Source organism: Pagrus pagrus (genome assembly GCF_965226575.1).
Source record: "Pagrus pagrus genome assembly, chromosome: 24".
Classification (NCBI taxonomy): Eukaryota; Metazoa; Chordata; class Actinopteri; order Spariformes; family Sparidae; genus Pagrus; species Pagrus pagrus.
In genome coordinates, this window is record NC_140206.1 from 3,450,874 (window position 1) to 3,469,684 (window position 18,811).

General features: G+C 46.6%; 1 protein-coding gene across 3 annotated transcripts in view; it reads right to left on the reverse strand.

The window, feature by feature from the left end:
* zeb2b (zinc finger E-box binding homeobox 2b) overlaps nt 1–16,453 on the reverse strand; it is a 90,796-nt gene extending 74,343 nt beyond the window's left edge. For 2 of the 3 annotated variants that reach the window (XM_084346989.1, XM_084346990.1), the window contains exons 1-2: nt 16,051–16,452; nt 14,639–14,778 (exon numbers count right to left, since the gene is read on the reverse strand). In XM_084346989.1, the coding sequence (XP_084203115.1) occupies nt 14,639–14,711 (73 nt within the window). In that variant the 5' untranslated portion in view covers nt 14,712–14,778; nt 16,051–16,452. Of the gene's footprint in view, nt 1–14,638; nt 14,779–16,050 lie in introns of all 3 variants that reach the window. The other variant, XM_084346988.1, reaches the window with a different exon arrangement.
* Nucleotides 16,454–18,811: the final 2,358 nt, after the last annotated feature.

The following is an 18,811-nucleotide window of genomic DNA, read 5'->3' on the forward strand; positions in this document are numbered from 1 at the left end:
TTTTCTCTTTACTTTTAAATTCTGTAGCACCTGTTTAGGGGGAAGACATCTTAGGCAGTGCAGGCGCATTTAATCACAATTTTAATTAACCATCCCCGTAGATGTGAAAGAGAAGCAATTATAATGCAGATGAATGATGATTTTTCCACATTAAATTGTTTTGTTTCTTCGTTATGTTGATTGCATAAATACTGGCGCCGTTCAATTTTTATCTACTGTAATTTTGTAATTGTTTTGCAAGAAAAAAAAAAAAAAAAAAGCAGCAGCAGAAAGAGAAGGAAGGGTTTGGAAACACTGAGTTTGTGTGTTGACAAATTGTTTCATTTAGTTAACCCGTTAATCGCCGGAGCAGCACGGAGAGGATTTGTCAGCAAGTGTCTTATTTGCTTCCCCCCCTCCCCAAAAACAACTGCCGCCAACCTCCTCGCCTGTCAATCATCCGGAGGGGGGGGATTACACTCTTCTCTTTTGACCTTAACAAACTATTTAACCAAATGAAAGTCACCCCCCCCCCTTCACTTTCCTCAGCCTTCCCCTTTAACTACTGAGCATATAGTCGCAAATGAAAGCACAGATGGGTGCTACTGGAATGGACTCATAATCTTTATGTGCTCGTGAAAATATCATTGGGTTCGATGACGGCGCTTTCGACCGCGTTTATTGCCCCTTGTTCTCTGAAACTTCGCTTTTATGTTAATGTCAGAGTGACTGTCGCAGTAAAAAAAACAAAAACACACGCCCCGCTTCTTCGGCTGTTAATGGAAGACGCCGTTTGCCGCACAAAAAAAAAAAGCTTACGTTAGCTTCGAGTCGGGAAGTTTTACTCGGAGCGCGAGCCTGTTAATTTGGAGATTGAGCGCGGTCGTTGAAACTGACGTTCAGCAGAATTTCCTTCAAATAAAAGTTCATTCGTAACGTTCAACTTGGAAACACGTCGGACGGACTGGGAATATCGAGGCCAAACGAAAGTCTAAATGTTCGTTGGTTGTTTTTTTGGTTTTATTTCAAGCGTTGCTCTCTCAGGATTGTTCAGGATGCACTGGTTTAGAAACAGTGTTTTCCTCTATAGAAGACCTATAGTGATCCCTGCAAAGTTCCTGCTATAGGGCCAGATAAAAAAAAAAAAAAAACTCCCAGAATCCTCCTGTGCTGTGTCCTCCGCCCTCAGCCACCCCCAGCAACACTCATTCTCTAATCCCACTGAGCGCTGCTTTCAGTTTGCCCAAAGACCATGCAGGGGAACTCCAACGGACCAGACACACACACTCGCTCTCTCTCTCTCTCTCACACACACACACACACACACACACACACACTCTTTGCTTCATATCTCTCTCCCGGTCACAGTGACACACACTTAGCGAGGAGGCTTCGCAGGCTAAAATTGGTGCGGTCATCTTTAACATGAGTGTGTTAGAGGAGGTTTTACTGAAGGTTTTGCAGTTTGCACATTCAAATTTGATAAAAAAAGATGTTGTATAATTAAAATAAACCTACGATAACACACTTCAGGCCTCTGTTGACATTATATCTCAAAGATTCTGGCCTACAAAGTCAGAATTTCTGCTCTTTGTCAAAGCTGCCATCTTTTTATGGGTCTATCTTAAATCATCCTGAGGTGCGTCTAAAAGGAAGAAGCCCCCTCTTTGAATATTAGTGGCGATTGGCTGGAGGTAAACAGAGCATTAAATCCTGCAAAACTGTGGCAAGGCCAATACGGGCGCGGGACAATGGCTTGGCCCGGCATCTCTGAGCCTTTGTTCTCGGCTTAACAAAACTCTGCCGTCACACCGTTTTACCTCAATGCTGCCCTGTCGAAAACGGCCATCAGCCCATCAGAGCACATGCAAAGCTCAGGACAGGCGGGGAGTGAGGAGAGGGGAGGGGAGGGAGGAAAATATGAGGGGTGGGGAGAAAGGTGGGAGGGAAGAGAAAGATTAAGACAGAAGGAGGGAAAAAGGGAGAAGGTGGCAAAGAAAAGTGCCAGGAGGTATGAAGAGGGTGGAGGCAGAGAAAGAGAAGTTAAAAGAGAGAAAAAGGTGCGAAAGTGAAGTGAAAAAGCGTCAAAGGGGCAAAAACAGTTGGAACATGTGCATGTGGACGGTCAGGAGGGAGAGAGAAATGAATAAAAACACGATAATCCTCACGCTCTCCCACTTAACAAGAATATATAGCAGCTGTGAGGGGCGGCGGGGGGAGGATCGGCGGCGTTTTGAGCTTCGTGACGTGGCGGCGACAGAACTGGAGCAGCGAGATTCACTAAAAGTTTCATCACAAAGTCCTTATCTGCTTCCCTCCGAGGGCCACGGTGAGCCTCGGAAAAAAAAAAAAAAAAACGAACGAAAAACGGCACATCTGCGTCTGCTGCGACCTGTCTGCCTGCCAATTAGCATGTGTGTGTGCGTGAGTGTGTGTGTGTGTGTGTGAGTGTGTGTGTGTGTGCGTGAGTGTGTGTGTGAGTGTGTGTGCCGCCTGTGTACATCTGCGTGTGATATATATATAGTAGGGTTATGCGTGTGTGTGTGTGTGTCTGAGTATGTGTCCAAATATGCAGATCTGGATGTGTGCGTGCAGACATGTGTCATTATGTGTGTGTGTGTGTGTGTGTGTGTGTGTGCAGATGTGCACTTGCCTGGCGAACATGTGTGATTATTTGCAAGTGTCAGCCATTTTCAAAAAATGTTCAGCGCGTCCCTCTTAAAAAATTGAAAGGCCCTCAAAAAATATGATGCAAACTTCAAAATAAAACGCCGGTGATTAATATTCATGGAGATTTTCATAATAAAAGTCACACGGCGGAGTATTTAAGGGAAATGTGGGGATTTGTGGCCACTGAATTGCAAAAAAAATGGACAAGAAATCCAAACTACACTCGTGTAATTCAGTCATAAAAGCAAACAGCGTCGTCTTTAGCTCAATTAGCCTTGATTTAAAACTGACTTATTAGCACTTAACCCCAAAACTTGACCCTACGATCACCATCTTGGATGTAGTTCAGGCTTCCACTGGTGCGATCTGCCTGCTCTCAGCTCTCCCTCCCCTCTTTTATCCCTCCTCCACTGTCAGGTTCTGGCCTGCCAATTTCCACTTGAAGCTTGACTGGGCCTGATTTGATGCAAACTACCTCGGGGTGAGGGTGGGGAGTCGCAGGGAGGGAGTGAGTGAGGGAGGGAGTGAGTGAGGGAGGGAGGGAGGGAAGGGGGACTGAAACTGATGAACAGTTATGTCAAGTCGATTTCGCACCGCTGGGAAAAGGTAACCTCTCCGTCGGGGAGGAGACGGTGGGTGATAAAGGTAAAAAAAAAAAAGCAAAAAAAAAAGGTTAGTGGAGTAGGCTGCCAGAGGAGGAGGGTGGGGTCTGGGGAGGTGGCGGAGGGGGCGTGTTATCACACCAGGGTGCACCCACCCCTCCGCCGCTTCACCTCGCCTCCCTCTGCTTACCGCCCCGCGCAAAAAACGCTAACTGTCAGTGCGAGTACTAATTGCAGATGTGCCAGTCTGCCATCATAATAAAATCAGAGGCAGGGCGGACATTAAGCATGGCTGGCTCATTTGTGAGACTGCTGAAAAGGTAGCATAAATGAATATTTCATTACCTTAATTACTAAGGAATACTCCTTTCCGCCAGTCGTGGAATGAGTGTTGCTGTAACTAATTATGAAAAGTAATAACATTAGGGATACTGTGATTGCCAGTTTATAAGGCGGCGTCTGCTTGCTGTTGAGGTATAAACCATGTTGGGAAACATACGGCGAGGAGCGGAAGGAAGGAAGGAAGGAAGGAAGCTCCATCAAACCCGCACATCTGCACAAAAAAAAAGTGGGGTTTGCAGGGATGAATGGAGCTCTGATTATTTACCCAGGGATGCTTGTGCGTGTTTGAAATTGCCGAGTGGAGGTTTAAACAGGTATGAAGGGGCTAAAAGGTTGCGAGGCTCACTCGGTGTGTAAAATGACAGCTTTTTGGCAACGCGGGGAGCTCTTTAATGCACCGTTTTTCCCCGCGAATACAAACACAGGATATGAAAGGACACATGCGCTGCAGCTACCTGGGCCGCAGAGTGCAATCTGACGAATCCTTTAACCACGCAGCCCTCAAGTACCTGCGCCTCCAAAAGGCCAGGCTGCAGCAGAAGCGCCACGAGCGCCACATTTGCATCGCTCCGTCATCCCTCAGTCTTTGATGTCCGACACACGGCTCGATACCTCTGTCCGTTATTCACCTCTGCAGCCCGTGGGCACGCCCCGTGCCCGGCTGTAATGTATGACCACTGATAAGGTCGTGAGGGGGGGGGGTGTGAGAAAAAAGGCAGAGTACAAGGTCCGCTTTGATGGACATGCTAATTCCAATACCCCTAAGTAGTAAGAATAACAAAGTGGTGGGGAATTTATCTCAGGAATGCTGTAGCAAGACGGCCGGGCGATAAGGAAGTAGCTTCCCTTGGGTGGGGGAGAAGTAATTAGAGTGGGCTGACTGGTTAGATGACTGACTGACTGGCTGGCTGGTGGGACAGATGAAAGCAGAGGTGGGGGGGGAAATGCACTGGACGCCCAGACGGAAGGCAAAGTTTGAAGGCAGAAAAGGTCCGAGAATGAACTTCACTGTTTTCCTAAAACGGACTTCTGGCTAAACTCGACAAGATCTCCTACTCGTTATTCACATTTAAGGCGTCTAACTAATGACTTCACGGTGCAACAGAACCAATTCTGCAAGTTTTTAAAAATACAGCAGTGCAGGAAAGAAAAAGACAGAAAGAAGCAGAGTCGCATCCTTGACTTCAAAACCAATCCCCACAGGCGAAACCACTCAGAATGTACAAAACATTTAAACCAAAAAACAACCTCAGGCCCTCGAGTCATAAAGCCTTGACCTAAACTAAAGATCAGGCTGAGTCACAAGGCCTAATCTGAGCTCCAGTCTCCATATCTGACCCAATCTCCCACAAGGTTTCTAGGTCAGGAAATACCCATCCAGCCCTCTGCAGCCAGCTTCAGATTCAGTCGTCAATCAGTCGCCTCTGAGCCAAAAAACTGAGGCGTCAATATCAAATTATAACCACAACCGCTCAAACCTCAGTTTTATCACTTCATCATGACTTTAAGAAGTCGATAATGAAAATAATCACAAAGCATCCATCCCTGAAATTCTGCTCCGGTGCCTCGTCCAAACCAAATCCTAGATTCTTGCTTTGTCACCCAAACCAAAGCTACAACCGCAACCCCAAAGAGCTCGGCCCTGTCAAGACTCAAAACCTCCCAGTGTTTAATTTACTGTCACGTATTAAACACACTTCCCCCGTAAATCCCTGACCTCCTGCTTGACCACCTTGCCCCAAAACCCAGAGCCGAGCTGCAGCCCTGAAACCACGGAAAAGCTCCTCCGTGCTGCAGCCTCAGCCCCTGTTTGTCCTGCGTGTCAGAAAGGCTGAGGACAGGCCTGTCGGTGTGATTATCCCCCCGCTACCTGAGGAGGTGTTTGTTTGACATTCGCGTTTGACAGCGGCGGGACACGAGAGGGGGCTCCCTCTCCAGTCACAACTCATTAACACGTGAATTCACCTCTCAGAGTTTTTAACAGGGTCGACTTTGCTACACATGTCCACTGACTGCACCACAGATGACATTTAACGGGGAAGATGCGCTCCCCCCCCTCCTCCTCCACCTCCTCCTCCTTCCATGTTTCAGCTCTCCTTGACTCACTCTTGCCAAAGGTTAAATGTATGTTTGAATAACAAGAGGACCGGAGCGTAATTTCTGACCATTTCCTCTTCTTTTCCCTGCAACCTCCGCTTAAGAAGGTGCTTGATCAACGGCGAGATGAAAAGCGTGGAAGTGAGTGAAATTTGTGCAACCGCAAAATGACCTAATTTTCGTCCTAATCTCGCTCGGCAATCGGCTGCAATTAAATTGAGATAACACATCTGAATTTACTTCCACGCGAGACGGTGGGGAAACCGGAGCACAAACGAAAGCAGACAAGTCCTCGTTAAATTAAAAAAAAAGAAAGAAAGAAAGAGGTAGCGAGAGGGGTGCACTTAGGTGGCGAGGGGAAGCGGGACGCCTCCTGAATAATGAACCAAAGTAAGAAAGCGAGCCCTGATCAAATAGCATGTTCTATTATCCTGAATTAAAGGTAGCACGGTGTGCTGCGAGACGCGTGGAGTCGTATGTGGAAAGAGGGCCTAGATTTCCAGATGTCACCGTGCCTTAATCTGGTGATCTGTTATTGATTGTTCCACGCGGCCGTGACCTTGCCAGAAGAGCTCTTCCACCCGACAATCAAACATACATCAAAGAGCGTGCACGTGTGTGTGTGTGCGTGCGTGTGTGTGAGCGTTTCCCCTAAACGCGTGTGTGTGCACATGTGGCAGCGAGCGGCGCTTGCAGATCAGCGGTGCCGACATCAGAGCAGAAAAACTGGAGGCTGCTTTCAACACTTGTTTGCACAAAGGTGTCATCTCTGAAGCAGCTGCCGCACAGAGGGGGAAGATGGAGGGGGAAAAATCATTTTAATGGGCGATTGAGGTGATTACTTTTTTTTTTTTTTGCTCCTTCTTCTTTGGAAACGTCATGAAGCTGTGGCCTGTTTTACGCTTGACAGCAGCGATAACACACACACACACACACACACACGGAGCAGGACTGCATTCACACACAAGCACCAACCAGCTGTGATGCGAGCCTCCTTTTGATTTAATCTATATCTGCTTCTTCTGTTGCTCTATTACGACACAATCCAGTTTGTTAAAGGCAAAACATTTGACCCGACCTGTGCCGAACACGACCAAACACGAGCGATATCTACAGGAAAACAGCGGGAGGCTTTACACTCATCAAATAACCTGAAGTAAACACAGTAAAATCAGCAAAATATCATTCCAGAAAGTGTAAATCTGAAAGGTATACGTGGATTAAACTGATATTAAAAGCTGCATTTCATTCGGTGGAGCAGTTGCCATCCAGACGAAGGATGCACATGCACACATATACCATTGTTTCGGCAGCCGAAGGTGTTTTTAAAGTTGTTTCTCGCCCCCCTGCCATTTGATTATGAAATCCGAATGTTAGTTTACACCTGCTCAGCAACCTGTCGTCTGTCGCGCCCAGACTCCCTCGCAAACGGGAGAGAGAAAAAAAAAAAAAAAAGAAAAGTCGAACGCGTGGAAAAATGTCGAAAAATCACAGGCGAGACTGCGGCGCAGCAACTGAATAAGTGCAAACAGCAGGACGAGACGGAACGGATGGGCCAAATAAAGACTTTGCATTTTCACTCGAGAAAGACTCAAATGAGGCATGATATTTCAAAAATGCATTCCCCCTCCTACGCAATGCATAAAACATGTCGGCTTAGGGGTAAAGAGTGTACACACGTAAAATGAAAAAGTCCAAAATGCATGCAATTATTTGCCGGACCACTGAAGTTTCAATTTCTGTGTTTGCCTTTCTTTTTTTTTTTTGTCAAAATCGCAGAGAGTGAAAGGAGAAAACAAGAGGATGAGAGGGGAGGAGGGGGAAAAAAAGGAGAAAACAAGCAAGAAGGCATGAAATAAAGTCAGGGAAGCAGGAGAAAGACATCTGACTGCGTCGCAACTTTACTTAGACTGGCGTGTCGCAGAGCAGGCGTAAAAAAAGAGGGGGGGAGCTGATGCGACCTGTCAAATCCTGAGAAAAAACAAGGGATGGATGGAGGGAGGCGGGTCAGGGCTCGACAGGCAGAACGCCGCCGCCACCTTTAAGTCTGTCACCTTTGCTCCATCACTCTCCATCCCTGCCTCTTTCACACCGTCCTGACTCGTCCACCTCCAGACAATCAGCAGCAGCAGGCCCGAACACTGAAACTCATCAGGGCGTAATTTAACTTTTAACATCTCGAGTGGATACAGCCGAGCACTCGCTATAGTTTCAAGTGGCTAAAAGGCGAGCAAAAGCCTGATTTTTTTTTTTTTTTCTGAGGCAATTCCTTCTGGGGGAAGAAGAAGGAGTTCAGCAACAGTTCAGCTGCCATGCAGGAAAAAAAAAAACTTCAGCACTGGTTTACATGTTCGGCTGCCTTCTCCTTCTTTTTTTTCCACGATGCATAAACAAAATGCAAAAAAAAAATAAAAAGATTAAGGCCAAAAGCACGCGGGGAATGCCACGTCGTCGCCGCCTGTGTCACCACATTGTTTTGGACGATGCATCATTATTGCCGTTTAAACATAAAGGGAAGTCACAGGGGCAGAGTTGGCTCACTATTGGCTGATTCATGCCTCGGTGTTAGTCAGGCAACGGATCCCAGCCACCGCTCTCGCTTTCATCGTTCTTGGCAGTGGCAGTTCTCTCTGTGTATGTGTGTGTGTGTGTTTTGTGTGTGTGTTTGTGTGTGTGAGTGTGCATCACCCCTAAATACACTGTAACTTCTGCAGCTTTTCCAAAAAACCGAGCGGTCCCATCAGAAAAATCACAGGAATTTTCTTTCTTTCTTTTTTTTTTTTTTTACCAAAACAAGCACAAGCGAGGCAGCTTAGAGAGATTTTTTTTCTACAAAGGAGGGATGGATGGCCACGGACAGCAAAGAGTTGTCATACAAAGAGTTAACCCCCCCCCCTCCCTCCTCCTGCAACCGCCACCTCAACCCCGATTCCTCCAAAGCACGGGTTAATATCATGGCTGCCTGGTAAGGCATTATCCAGAACCTCTCGGAACAAAAGGCCCCTTTTGCAAACAGACTCCTACTTTCCCCCCAGTGTCCAAAGGTGTTTGCTGAAGTAAATCTGCCTAAATCCTTGCGCAGCTTGGCCAGGAGGAGGAGGGAGGGAAGGTGTACCGATAATCCTTCTTCTTAACCAAAAAGGAGAAAAAAAAAAAAGTTCTGGGTGAGGAAAAGAAAAGAGAAAGGGGAAGAAAGAAAACTGGAATCCATATCACATGAGGTACCCCCCCACCCACACCTCCCCTCCTCCATCTCCCCATCTTTGCTTAAGATTTGCATACATCCATCGTGGGAATCAGATGATAAAGATATCCTGCTAATCACTCTGATAACACGTAAAACCCGTATTGTGTGTGTTTACAAAAATCATCGTGGTGCATTAAAGGAATTCGGGGGAAAGTGCGCCGACGTTTTTACATTTTTTTCGAAGAAGTTTTTCGGAGCGCGTCGCGAAGACACCTGCTCCCAAACTCCTCTCTCGACACAATCCAGTCGGTCGCAGCGAGGATTTTTTTCTCCTCTTCTTCTTCTTCTTCTTAAGTGTGAGTCGCCACGAATAGTGTGGGCATGCCATCTCGTAACACTATCTGTCTGTCAGGAGGGGCCTGGGTCCCTGCTAGAGTAGGGAGGGCTATAAAAGGCTTGTAACCAGGGGACGACCAACAAACAACCACAAACACCCTAGTTATTTCTCTCCACCACCCACCCACCACCACCACCACCCTTTCCCTATTTTTTTCCCTTCCTCTTCTTCTTCTTTTTTTTCTCCTCCTCTCCTCTCTCGCTCTCCTTTTTTTTTTTTTTTTTTTTTCTCTTTCCTCGCCCCCCTTTTCATCTCAGGCCCTTTTTCTGATGCTGAATGCAAATGTGTAGCCCTGCTGCTGGCGGCGAAAGGGGGCTGAATTGTGATTAAGAGGGAAGAAGAAGAAGAAGAGGAGCTCCTTTCTTTGTTCTCCCCCCGGGGGATGTTTACCAGGAGAGACACGGCGGATCAGATATGAAAGGCATTCAGGTCAGCATTGATGTGAGCGAAAGTGAAATCGTACCTAAGGCATTCCTAAGACCCGCGGTGTCAGGGGTCCGGGCTCGCGGTGCCTCTGCAAGTGTGTGTTCTCTGGCCGCCAGGCGAAAAATATCTTCACACAAGCAGGGCGGTCGACGGAGGAAGAGCGAGGAATAAAAAAAAAAGGAAGAATTAAAAAAAAAGGAGGAAATGTGTCAAAAATGTTTTTTGGGAGATTTTTTTTGGGGGGGGGGGAGGGAAGTTTTCAGTCCAGTGTCCAGGATGGAGTTGAGATGATCATTAGTTTGTGTGTGTGTGTGTGTGTGTTGGAGAGTATTGGAGGAGGGGGGAGGGGGGGTGTACAGCCACAAGCCATGCTATTTGCTTTTATCTGCCTTATCAAAGCGTGAAAAAAACTGTGCATGTGTGTCGCTGTTGTGTGTGTGTGTGTGTGGGGAGCGAAGCTGCTGTTGCTGAGCTACATTCCTGATTTAATTCCTTGTGGAAAGCACATATTAGAGGATTTGTCGAATAACATATCGGCTCGAAAAAAGCCGAAGATATCACACTGCGACGACTGTATCTGCACCGTCTCTCTCTCTCTCAACACACTCACGCACAATATAATAAAATAAAATAATTACAATAAGTGTAAATACTCCAGGCACCTCCTGACAAGAAATATTTCCCTTTTCAGAAATGACACTGTTACCCAAAGGGAACACATCCTCCTGCTCCTATATACACCGACGCCATGCTTGAAATCACAATGATCTTGTAAGAGGGGGGGAAGTCCATTCATTTTTATGTGCTTGGCTATATACACTTGACTCACACACTTTGAGCAGATGGATATATTTAGCTCGTGACGACTGCAGCCGAGGGAGAGGGAAGACGAAGACGAAGAAGAAGAAGAAGAAAAAATCGAGTGATGCAAAAAAAAAAAAAAGCTACCGTACGCTCCGGAAAAAATAATAAGGCCTCACGCAGCACGCCAAAGTGCAATGTGTAGTTGTGACAGGACAAATATGCCTCCTTATTAGCCTGCGTTGAGGGAAACCTGCTAGCCGTTTTACATGGGGTAATTGGAACGTGTCTATTTTGATTCGACCACGAGGCCCGACGTTATAAAAATACTCCATCCCCGGCTATCTGCCGGTCCTGCACACCACGACACTCTGAGCACAACAGGCCCCCCTGCTGCACAGCGACATCCTGCCGGCCCCTGTAATATCTCACAGTAATTATTTCACTTGCTTAAACAAAATAATCCCTTATTTCCCTCAACATGAATGCACCGCAGAACACTTTTCTCTGCTTCTTTTCCTACCAAAGAGAAATAAATAAAAAGGAAGCCATCAGGAGTGGAAGGTGTCTCGCTTTGGCTGAATTGCCAACCCGTATGGGAATGGCAGCGAGTGAATGGCGCGGTGGACAACCCCCTGCCACTATTGACGGTATAAACATGTAAATGAAACACATTACCACTGACAATCAATTGTCCGCGAGCGCCCTGCGAAACCTGCCCTCCTCCTCCCCTCTTTTTCTTCTCCGTCCCCCCTCCGCCACCCCCTTTTTTTTACTCATGACGGTGGCAGAAAGCTGCCCCTACCTTGAGGAAGGGAGGGAAGGGAGGGAGGGAGGCTGGTGGATGGGACAAGGCAGGAAAGAGGAAGGAGGGGGGGCGAGAGAAGAAGAGGAAGAAAGGCAGCACCTTGTCCTGCCTCCCCCCCCCCCTCAACCACCCTCCTCCCTGTTTTCTACCGCGGGAGCTGCGAACACAACTTTAAAAAAAGGCAGAGGAATAATAGAGATGGACAAATTGTTTAGACTGGCAGAAATGTGGCATTGTCTGGGTCTGAAAGCGAGGCTACCCCCCCCCCCTATTTTTCCTCCACCTTAAGCGTGAATCTGTGATAACCACATTCAGACTATTATATCAAACTCCAGCAGCCAGAGAGAGGAAGAGCGTGAGAGAGAGGAGGGAGGGAGAAGGAGATTGGCCTCGTCTTTCTGCCTCTTCTTCTTCTTCAGATTATGTAATCGGAGCGTTTCCGAGGGTATGTCCCGACACCGAAATGTCACCTGGGGTGCCGAGGAAAATTTAAAAAAAGAAGCTCCTTCAAAAACTGGGTGACGCCGAGTTTACAGAAAACACTCTAAGAAAAAAAATTACGCAACATCTGTATCTTCTCTTTCATCTTTTTTTTTTCTCAGACAAAAGAGTCGGCATCAAACAACAAGACAATCAACAACCGTTTGTTTTCTAAACAGGCTGCGTCTTTTATTTTTTTTGATGCTCGCGCCGGTTGGGTAATAAGAAAATAAAGGACAGGTGTGCGAGCGCCTTTTTCTGTTGGGCGCCCACAGCTGGATGTGACAAGCAACACCTGGCGAGGGCCAAAAACTCTCAAACACTTCACGCTGCCGAGATCAAGTTTCACACCAGGAGAGGAGAAGGGGTTTTTGTAGCGGTGTAACAGTAGGGAAGGAGGAGGAGAGGGGAGGGTGGGGAGGGAAAAAATGTAATTTCTCAGGTTTTAAGTATTTGCTGCCATTTCAGAGCGCATCAGCTGGAAGACAGAGGCTTTTCGCAGCGGCGTGCAGGAAGGCTTTGGACGAGGAGGGGGATAAGTCATGAACTGTGGTTAAATACCACATGACAGGCCGGGCAGTGAGCGAGCGAAGCTACTGTAGCACCTCCAACCCTGAAGGCCAACAGTCATCTGGATGAGAATGTCATTGGTTAGACAACTTAGTGAGCAAACGCCTCATTAATACTAATTGGCAAGAATGCTGCAATGCCCTCTTCCATATTGAAAAAATAAATAAAATAGTAATAATAATCCCAACGATTCGAGGTATTCTTTCTGCGAGGGGACGAGGAATTTAATCAGAGAGCATCAAAAACTAAAGGAAAATAATTACAGGTGGCACGCAAATTATAATTTACATCAAAACATGCTCTGCTCACACACCAGCACCAACAGAGGAATTAGCTCTAATTGTTCACATTTCACATTTGTGTATATTCATCTGATTCGTTACTTAAGAGACGGACGAGTCTGGAGTCCATCTGGAGGACAGAATTAAGAAAAAAAAAAAGCCTTTTCTCTGTGTGTGTGTGCATTTCTTGGTGCATTTCGAGGCGTTTTTTGTGTGTGTTTTTTTTTTTGTGTTAGTTTCCTGCCGGGGCCCGTCACACACACGCTTTTCTCTTTTTCTGCCCTGCCCTGCCATCCCTCCACAGAGCCAGGCAGGAAGAGGACAGAGAGACAGGCAGGGAGACAGAGAGAGGAGAGAGGAGAGAGTGGCCAAGCCTCAATAAGCCTCTGCATTCCCAGGGGGGAGGATAGGGGGTGAGGAGGGGAGGGAAAGGAGTGGGGAAGAGGCAGGAGGAGGAGGGGGAGGAGGGGTTTCATCAGACAGGGGTAGAAAAAATAAAAGATATTAAATCTTTTTTTTTTTTTTTTTTTAATGTACACTCTCCTGGATTGGGAGACGTTTCTTTCTTTTTTATACGAGGTAAAAATATTCTTTACACACTCTGCCAAGGCTCGCCGTCTCTTGTCAGGTTTTTAAGGGTGTGAAAATTATATTTGCTTTGCTAATATTATTTTATCAAATGCTACATTTGGTACAAAAGCCAACACCGGTTTCTCTCCCTGCTGAAAACAGGTGGCTGCTTCTGAACAGGCTGTCATGTCTCCAAATGTGTGCTATTATTCTCCTCAACTGCAAATGTACATATACATATACACACACACACATATATATGTATATTTATTGGAGATCTCCAGCTTCCACTGTTCTGCTCCTGTGCTATTTAATGTGGAACAAAATGCTTGTCTGCCATCGATTGGTTGTGCGATCAATAAATGAAATCTGATCTAGATAAATAACCTGTGGGGGCAGAGATTTAAAAAAAAACTGTTGTGGAGAGAGCAAATAATGTGAGCAGCTGAATCACAGCCTCGATGTTTTACACACACACACACACACACTCTCTCTCACACACACACACACACACATTGCTTCAGCTTTTGGAGCCTATATGGAATAATCAGGAATAACGGGGCCAGGAAATGTCACTGCAGATTTGCCTCTTGTGGGAAACTGTGCAGTCAAATGGAGAAAGAAAAGCAACAAATCTCTCCAGCGCTCCAAGTCCAGACCCAATTAATGTCCAGCATTTATCGGGACGTGTCATCCGATTTATATATATATGATGCATGCACTGTAATAAACTGACACATGAGAGGTAAACAAAAAAAAAAAAAAACGCACTAAAGCAAACAACCAACATGCCAAGTCCCTGTGAATTATTCCACCCGGAAAACAGCCTCACTGCTGGGGGGTGAATCAGCTGAAATGTGCCTCATGTGGAGGTGATGTAAAGGCCCTCATGTAAAGACAAAAAAACACCACGGCTAACGCATACCAGGATTAAAAAGCTAACCACAACTCAAGTCACAAGATTGGACTTTTACACCGAGCAGCGTGAGTGCTGCCCCTCAGCCAGCGTCGCTCTGAGTGAGCGCTGCACAGTCCCCCCATGGCGGATCTTGTCCCGGCGAGAAAAACGAGCCACCGGCACCAACAACTTTCCCCCCCCCCCACATCCACAAGTTTCCAACTAACCTCTCCGCAACCTCAGCGAAATAAACACACATTTTAATTTCTCTCTTTTTGTGTGTTTTTACACACAATCCAAAGGCTCGTGTGAGGCTGCGACACGGACGCATTTACGCACAGTTTCTCTGCCGGATAGCGGTCCCTTTATCCCTGCGTAAAAAGAGGGGAGAAGGCAGCAATGCGCACCAGCACCAGCCGCGGACCCTCACACACCCCCGAACCCGCAGTGGAAACCTTCAACCCGGGCTTACATCCAAAACACAACCCCCCCTCCACCTCCTCGACTGCTTCGTTTGTGGGTTTTCTTACCGTTTTTCCGTCTCGGGTTGGCTTGTTTTCGCCTCTTACACCTCGGGCCATCCGCCATGATCTCTTGCTTCATTGATAAGTGTGTGTGGGATCAGATGGCAGCTCGCATGGACTCGATTCCTTGATTTTCAGCTTGATATCTGACGGGAAACACACACACACACAGGGAGGGAGAGAGAGAGAGAGAGCAGCACCAACAATATTAGCGTGGAGGTCCACTTGCGCCGGACGCGCGACAAGAAACTGCAAATGTAAGTTGGAGATGGAGGGACGGATTGTTTGTTTTTTTTAAAAAAAGGAAAAAGGAGCCGTGGGTGAAAGTATGAGAAGGAGCGGCGAGGGAGATCCGTGTCCATCTAATTTAGATTTTCAGCTGATCGGCGCTCAGCTCTGTGAGCAGCAGGAGGAAGAAGAAGAAGAAGAGGAAGAAGGGAATAATAATTTCTCTTACAAGGAAAAACCACAATTCATCCCGCCGAGGAGGAAAAACAATCTACTTACTGTTAATTCATTCAGGAAAGTTTCACAATCCGGTTCGTATTTTTCTCCACTTTCAACAGAATTAAATCATTTTACTTATTTTAATTAAAAACTGCCACGTTGTTTTGTTGCGCCCTTCAGCCCGGCGTTGGCACAGAACGCGAAACAGGCTAATAAATCAAATATCTGTCAGATTTTTAGGGTCAGATCCAAGAGAGCTCACCGCGTTTGGAGACGGCAACAGCGAGACTGAGCCCCAAGCCTGGACTGAGCCCCCCTCTACTCTGTGGTCTGATTAAAAGTCAGAGAACTTCAATAAACACTTGGGTTCGCCTGAGAAAATTGCACTTCAAGGTTTAATAAACTAAAACCCGAGCCCTTTCTTGTCAGCAGCTAATAAATAACACATGTGGAATAATTGTCTGAACGTGCCAAATGAGTCCGGACTGCGAGAAATAAAAATCTTTAAGGCGCAAATCGCGCGTAAAACAAAAGCGGATAAGACTCAAATCGCTCGGCTCGCCCTGCTAATTTATCAGCGCAAATACCGTTATTAGGAGAAGTGAATATTGACAAGAGGTTTTGTTTGTTGTGGGCACACAAACAGACGCTAATATAACACAAGCTGAGGGGAGAAAACGGGGATGCATATCGGCTGTTTCTCCTCCCAAGGATACAGCGATGAACGCGGCGCCAAGCGCCCCGCAAAAAGCCCACTTCCCCCGGCTTCCAGGACGCCTCTACACCGCGGAGTCGGAATAAAAAAAGAAGGTGCGGGGGGTGAAGAAAAATGAAAACAAACGCACCTATCTCCACCTGTGCAGGTAAGACAAAAAGTTGAGCTCCAACTCTGGCGCGGGGGGGAAAGAAGTTTAGCGTCCAAACCTTGTGAAAAATGCGAGAAATGGGAAAAAAGTGAAGGAGGCACATACCTGTTTTTTTTGTGGGGGGGTGTAAAGAGGTGTCTCGTGGATATAGGAGTTGCGAGGAAAGGATGATACCGGAGCGCGTCGGTGAGCGGATCCTTTTCCACCGGTGATAATAAAGCCTTAGAAATAAAGCCTTAGAAATAGTTGGGAGGAGGGAGGGACCGCTATTCCTGCTAGGGCAGGTTTACAACTGATGTCTTACACCCACTCCAGGAAACAAACCTGGGTAGGGACTGACGTGTTACGCCTCTTCTAATGACATTTTTTTTCTTTCCACCTCCTTTTCTTTGCCGTGTAACACAGAGGAGAAGCCCCCTGAAACGCACGCCACCTATCTTCACGGGAGGGGATAATTGAGGAGAGCCAAACGTGAGCATCTTCTGGGTTGAAGTTTTTTTTTTTCCTCTCTCTCTCTCTCTCTCTCTTTCTCTCCCCTCCCTCCCTTCCCTTCCTCCTTCTCTTTCTCCCCCCCTCTCTCTTCTTTTCTTTCCCTCACTCTCCTCTCTCTTCCTCCATCTCTTCTCTTTTTGAGTGAAACCAACTATGTCGGGCTTCGACGCGGAGCAAAGAAACAGGCGACAGTGTGTGTTTTTCCCCCTCTTTCTCCTCGCATCAGTGTGTGTGCGCGCGTGTGTGTGTGTGTGTGTGTCGTGTGTTAGTGTTAGTGGATGTGGGGGAGAGAAACTTGGAGCGCGTCCACGCCGACCGCAATCATGTAAGGATTTTTTTCTTTTATTTCTTATTTCCACTCCGTTTAATTTGCAGAAATGGCACGGCTGATGCGGCGGGATGCAGGGAGCCGGGGCGGGGAGGCGACTCCACATATTCTTCATTATTGTAATTGGCTGCGACTGCAAAAGGTTTGGGGACGTTGGGCTTTTTATCTACGCTGCAAAAAATGTCTGTCAGGACGCTGTCATTTAGTGCAAAAATGTTGTTTTTTTTCTTTCTTTTTTTGTGCGTAAAAATGTGCCGTGTTTTGGGACAATTCCGCTCGTTTCCAGGAGAAATTCTGCTGTCTTGTGCGTAATTTCCTGCACGTGAGTGAGTCCATTTGCTCTGCTGTGATTTAACTTGTTTTAAAGAATTCATCAGAACTGAAAATGTTCCCTCAGCTCCTGCGCGATAATTTATATTTTGATTTTTGTGCGGAAAAATAAGCTGAAAACATCTGCGGCGTGACGCAGAATTATTGCTGTTTTATCACCTGTGATGTACCTGCAGCGTGAGCGCGCGCTTGCAGGTACATCATAATAAGGAATGCGCGTAAACTCCACACACACACAGTCACAGTCTGGAGGGAAAATACATTCTCGCTGCTTCTGCTTATTTGCACAAGTCATTTTCAAGCGAAAACGCACCAAAAAAAAACAACAGAAAATGACTCTAAAATCAAAAAATGCGGGATATTACGCACCTCTGTCTGCACACACTGTAATCCAGCAGTGACAGAGAGGAGCTGCAGCCTCGGTAGGAATATTCAGATGACACTAAAGGAGCCGTAAAGTACAATAAAGTGCGTGTAAAGTCACTACAGAGGGACACACAGCGGCTCCCCGCAGGAGTGTTGTAGGAACATCAACGGGGATATTCCGGGATTATTAGAGTGATTCTTCGTGCTGGACGCCACTTAACAGGATGAATCTCGCATTTATTAAAGAAGTCAACCATCTCGGCCATGTCTGACACACACACACACACACACACACACGCAGAGAAAGAGAGAGAGAGGAGAGAGAGAGAGAGGAAGCTCCACCTTTGCAGCGCCGTGATTGGTTATGTAAATAAAGTATTATTTTGTGTCCTGTCCTCCTGCAGTTCGCCACTGTATGGCTAATTAAATCATCAATCAAGGGGCTGAACTGGTTTATGCCCCCCCCCCCCTCTTCTTCCCTTCCTTACACCCCCACCTCCACCCTCCTCCTCCTCCTCCTCCTCCCCCCCATCCTCCCAAAAAAAACAATCAGATGCAGCAAAAAGAAATCACAACTAAATCTTTTTAAGCGTTTTCGTTGGGATTTTGTCGCTTGCTCTGGTGTTTTTTTGAGGAATACTTTGTTTTATAATACTTCTATAATTATTTTATTAATAATATGCTAATTATATTATTAAAATTATATAAATATCGTAAACTTTTGTTTGTCTTTCCAACTCTTGGACGGGAAGGACTCAAACGCCAAACTGAGTATTTTTTGGTAAGTTTCTCTTTTAGTTTCTTCTCTTTCACGTCACTTATTTCTTCTCCTTCTTCTTCTTCTTATTGATCAACAAGAAGGTGGAGGTGGAGGTGGAGGTGGTGGAGGTGCAGGAGCCGGGTGAGGCCGCTCTGCCTCCCCACTTTTCTCGGGGGTCGAGAGTGGATCCAGTCCTGGGTGAATTATTGTCATGCGTAATTTACTGCCACGGTGCCTGCATGTAAACGAAGCAGTCCAGCACTCTCTCTCTCACTCTCTCTCTCTCTCCACACACACACACTCTCTCTCTCTCCACACACACACACACACACACACACACACACACTAGCACCGTAGCTCCAGCTCTGTGTCCCATTCATCCGTGCGCGCCTGGAGTGGCACCTCTACGCGCACAGGGGGCCGCATATTCACCGTGAAAACGGATTACAGTCGGTGTGTGACCTATAGGGGGACCTTGTGCTTAATGAATATATTGATTTAAATGAGGGGAGGGTGGGAACAGGAACAGCTTCTGCATGAATATATAATATATATATTTTTTGATTTCTTGATTTCAGATTGAACGTGTC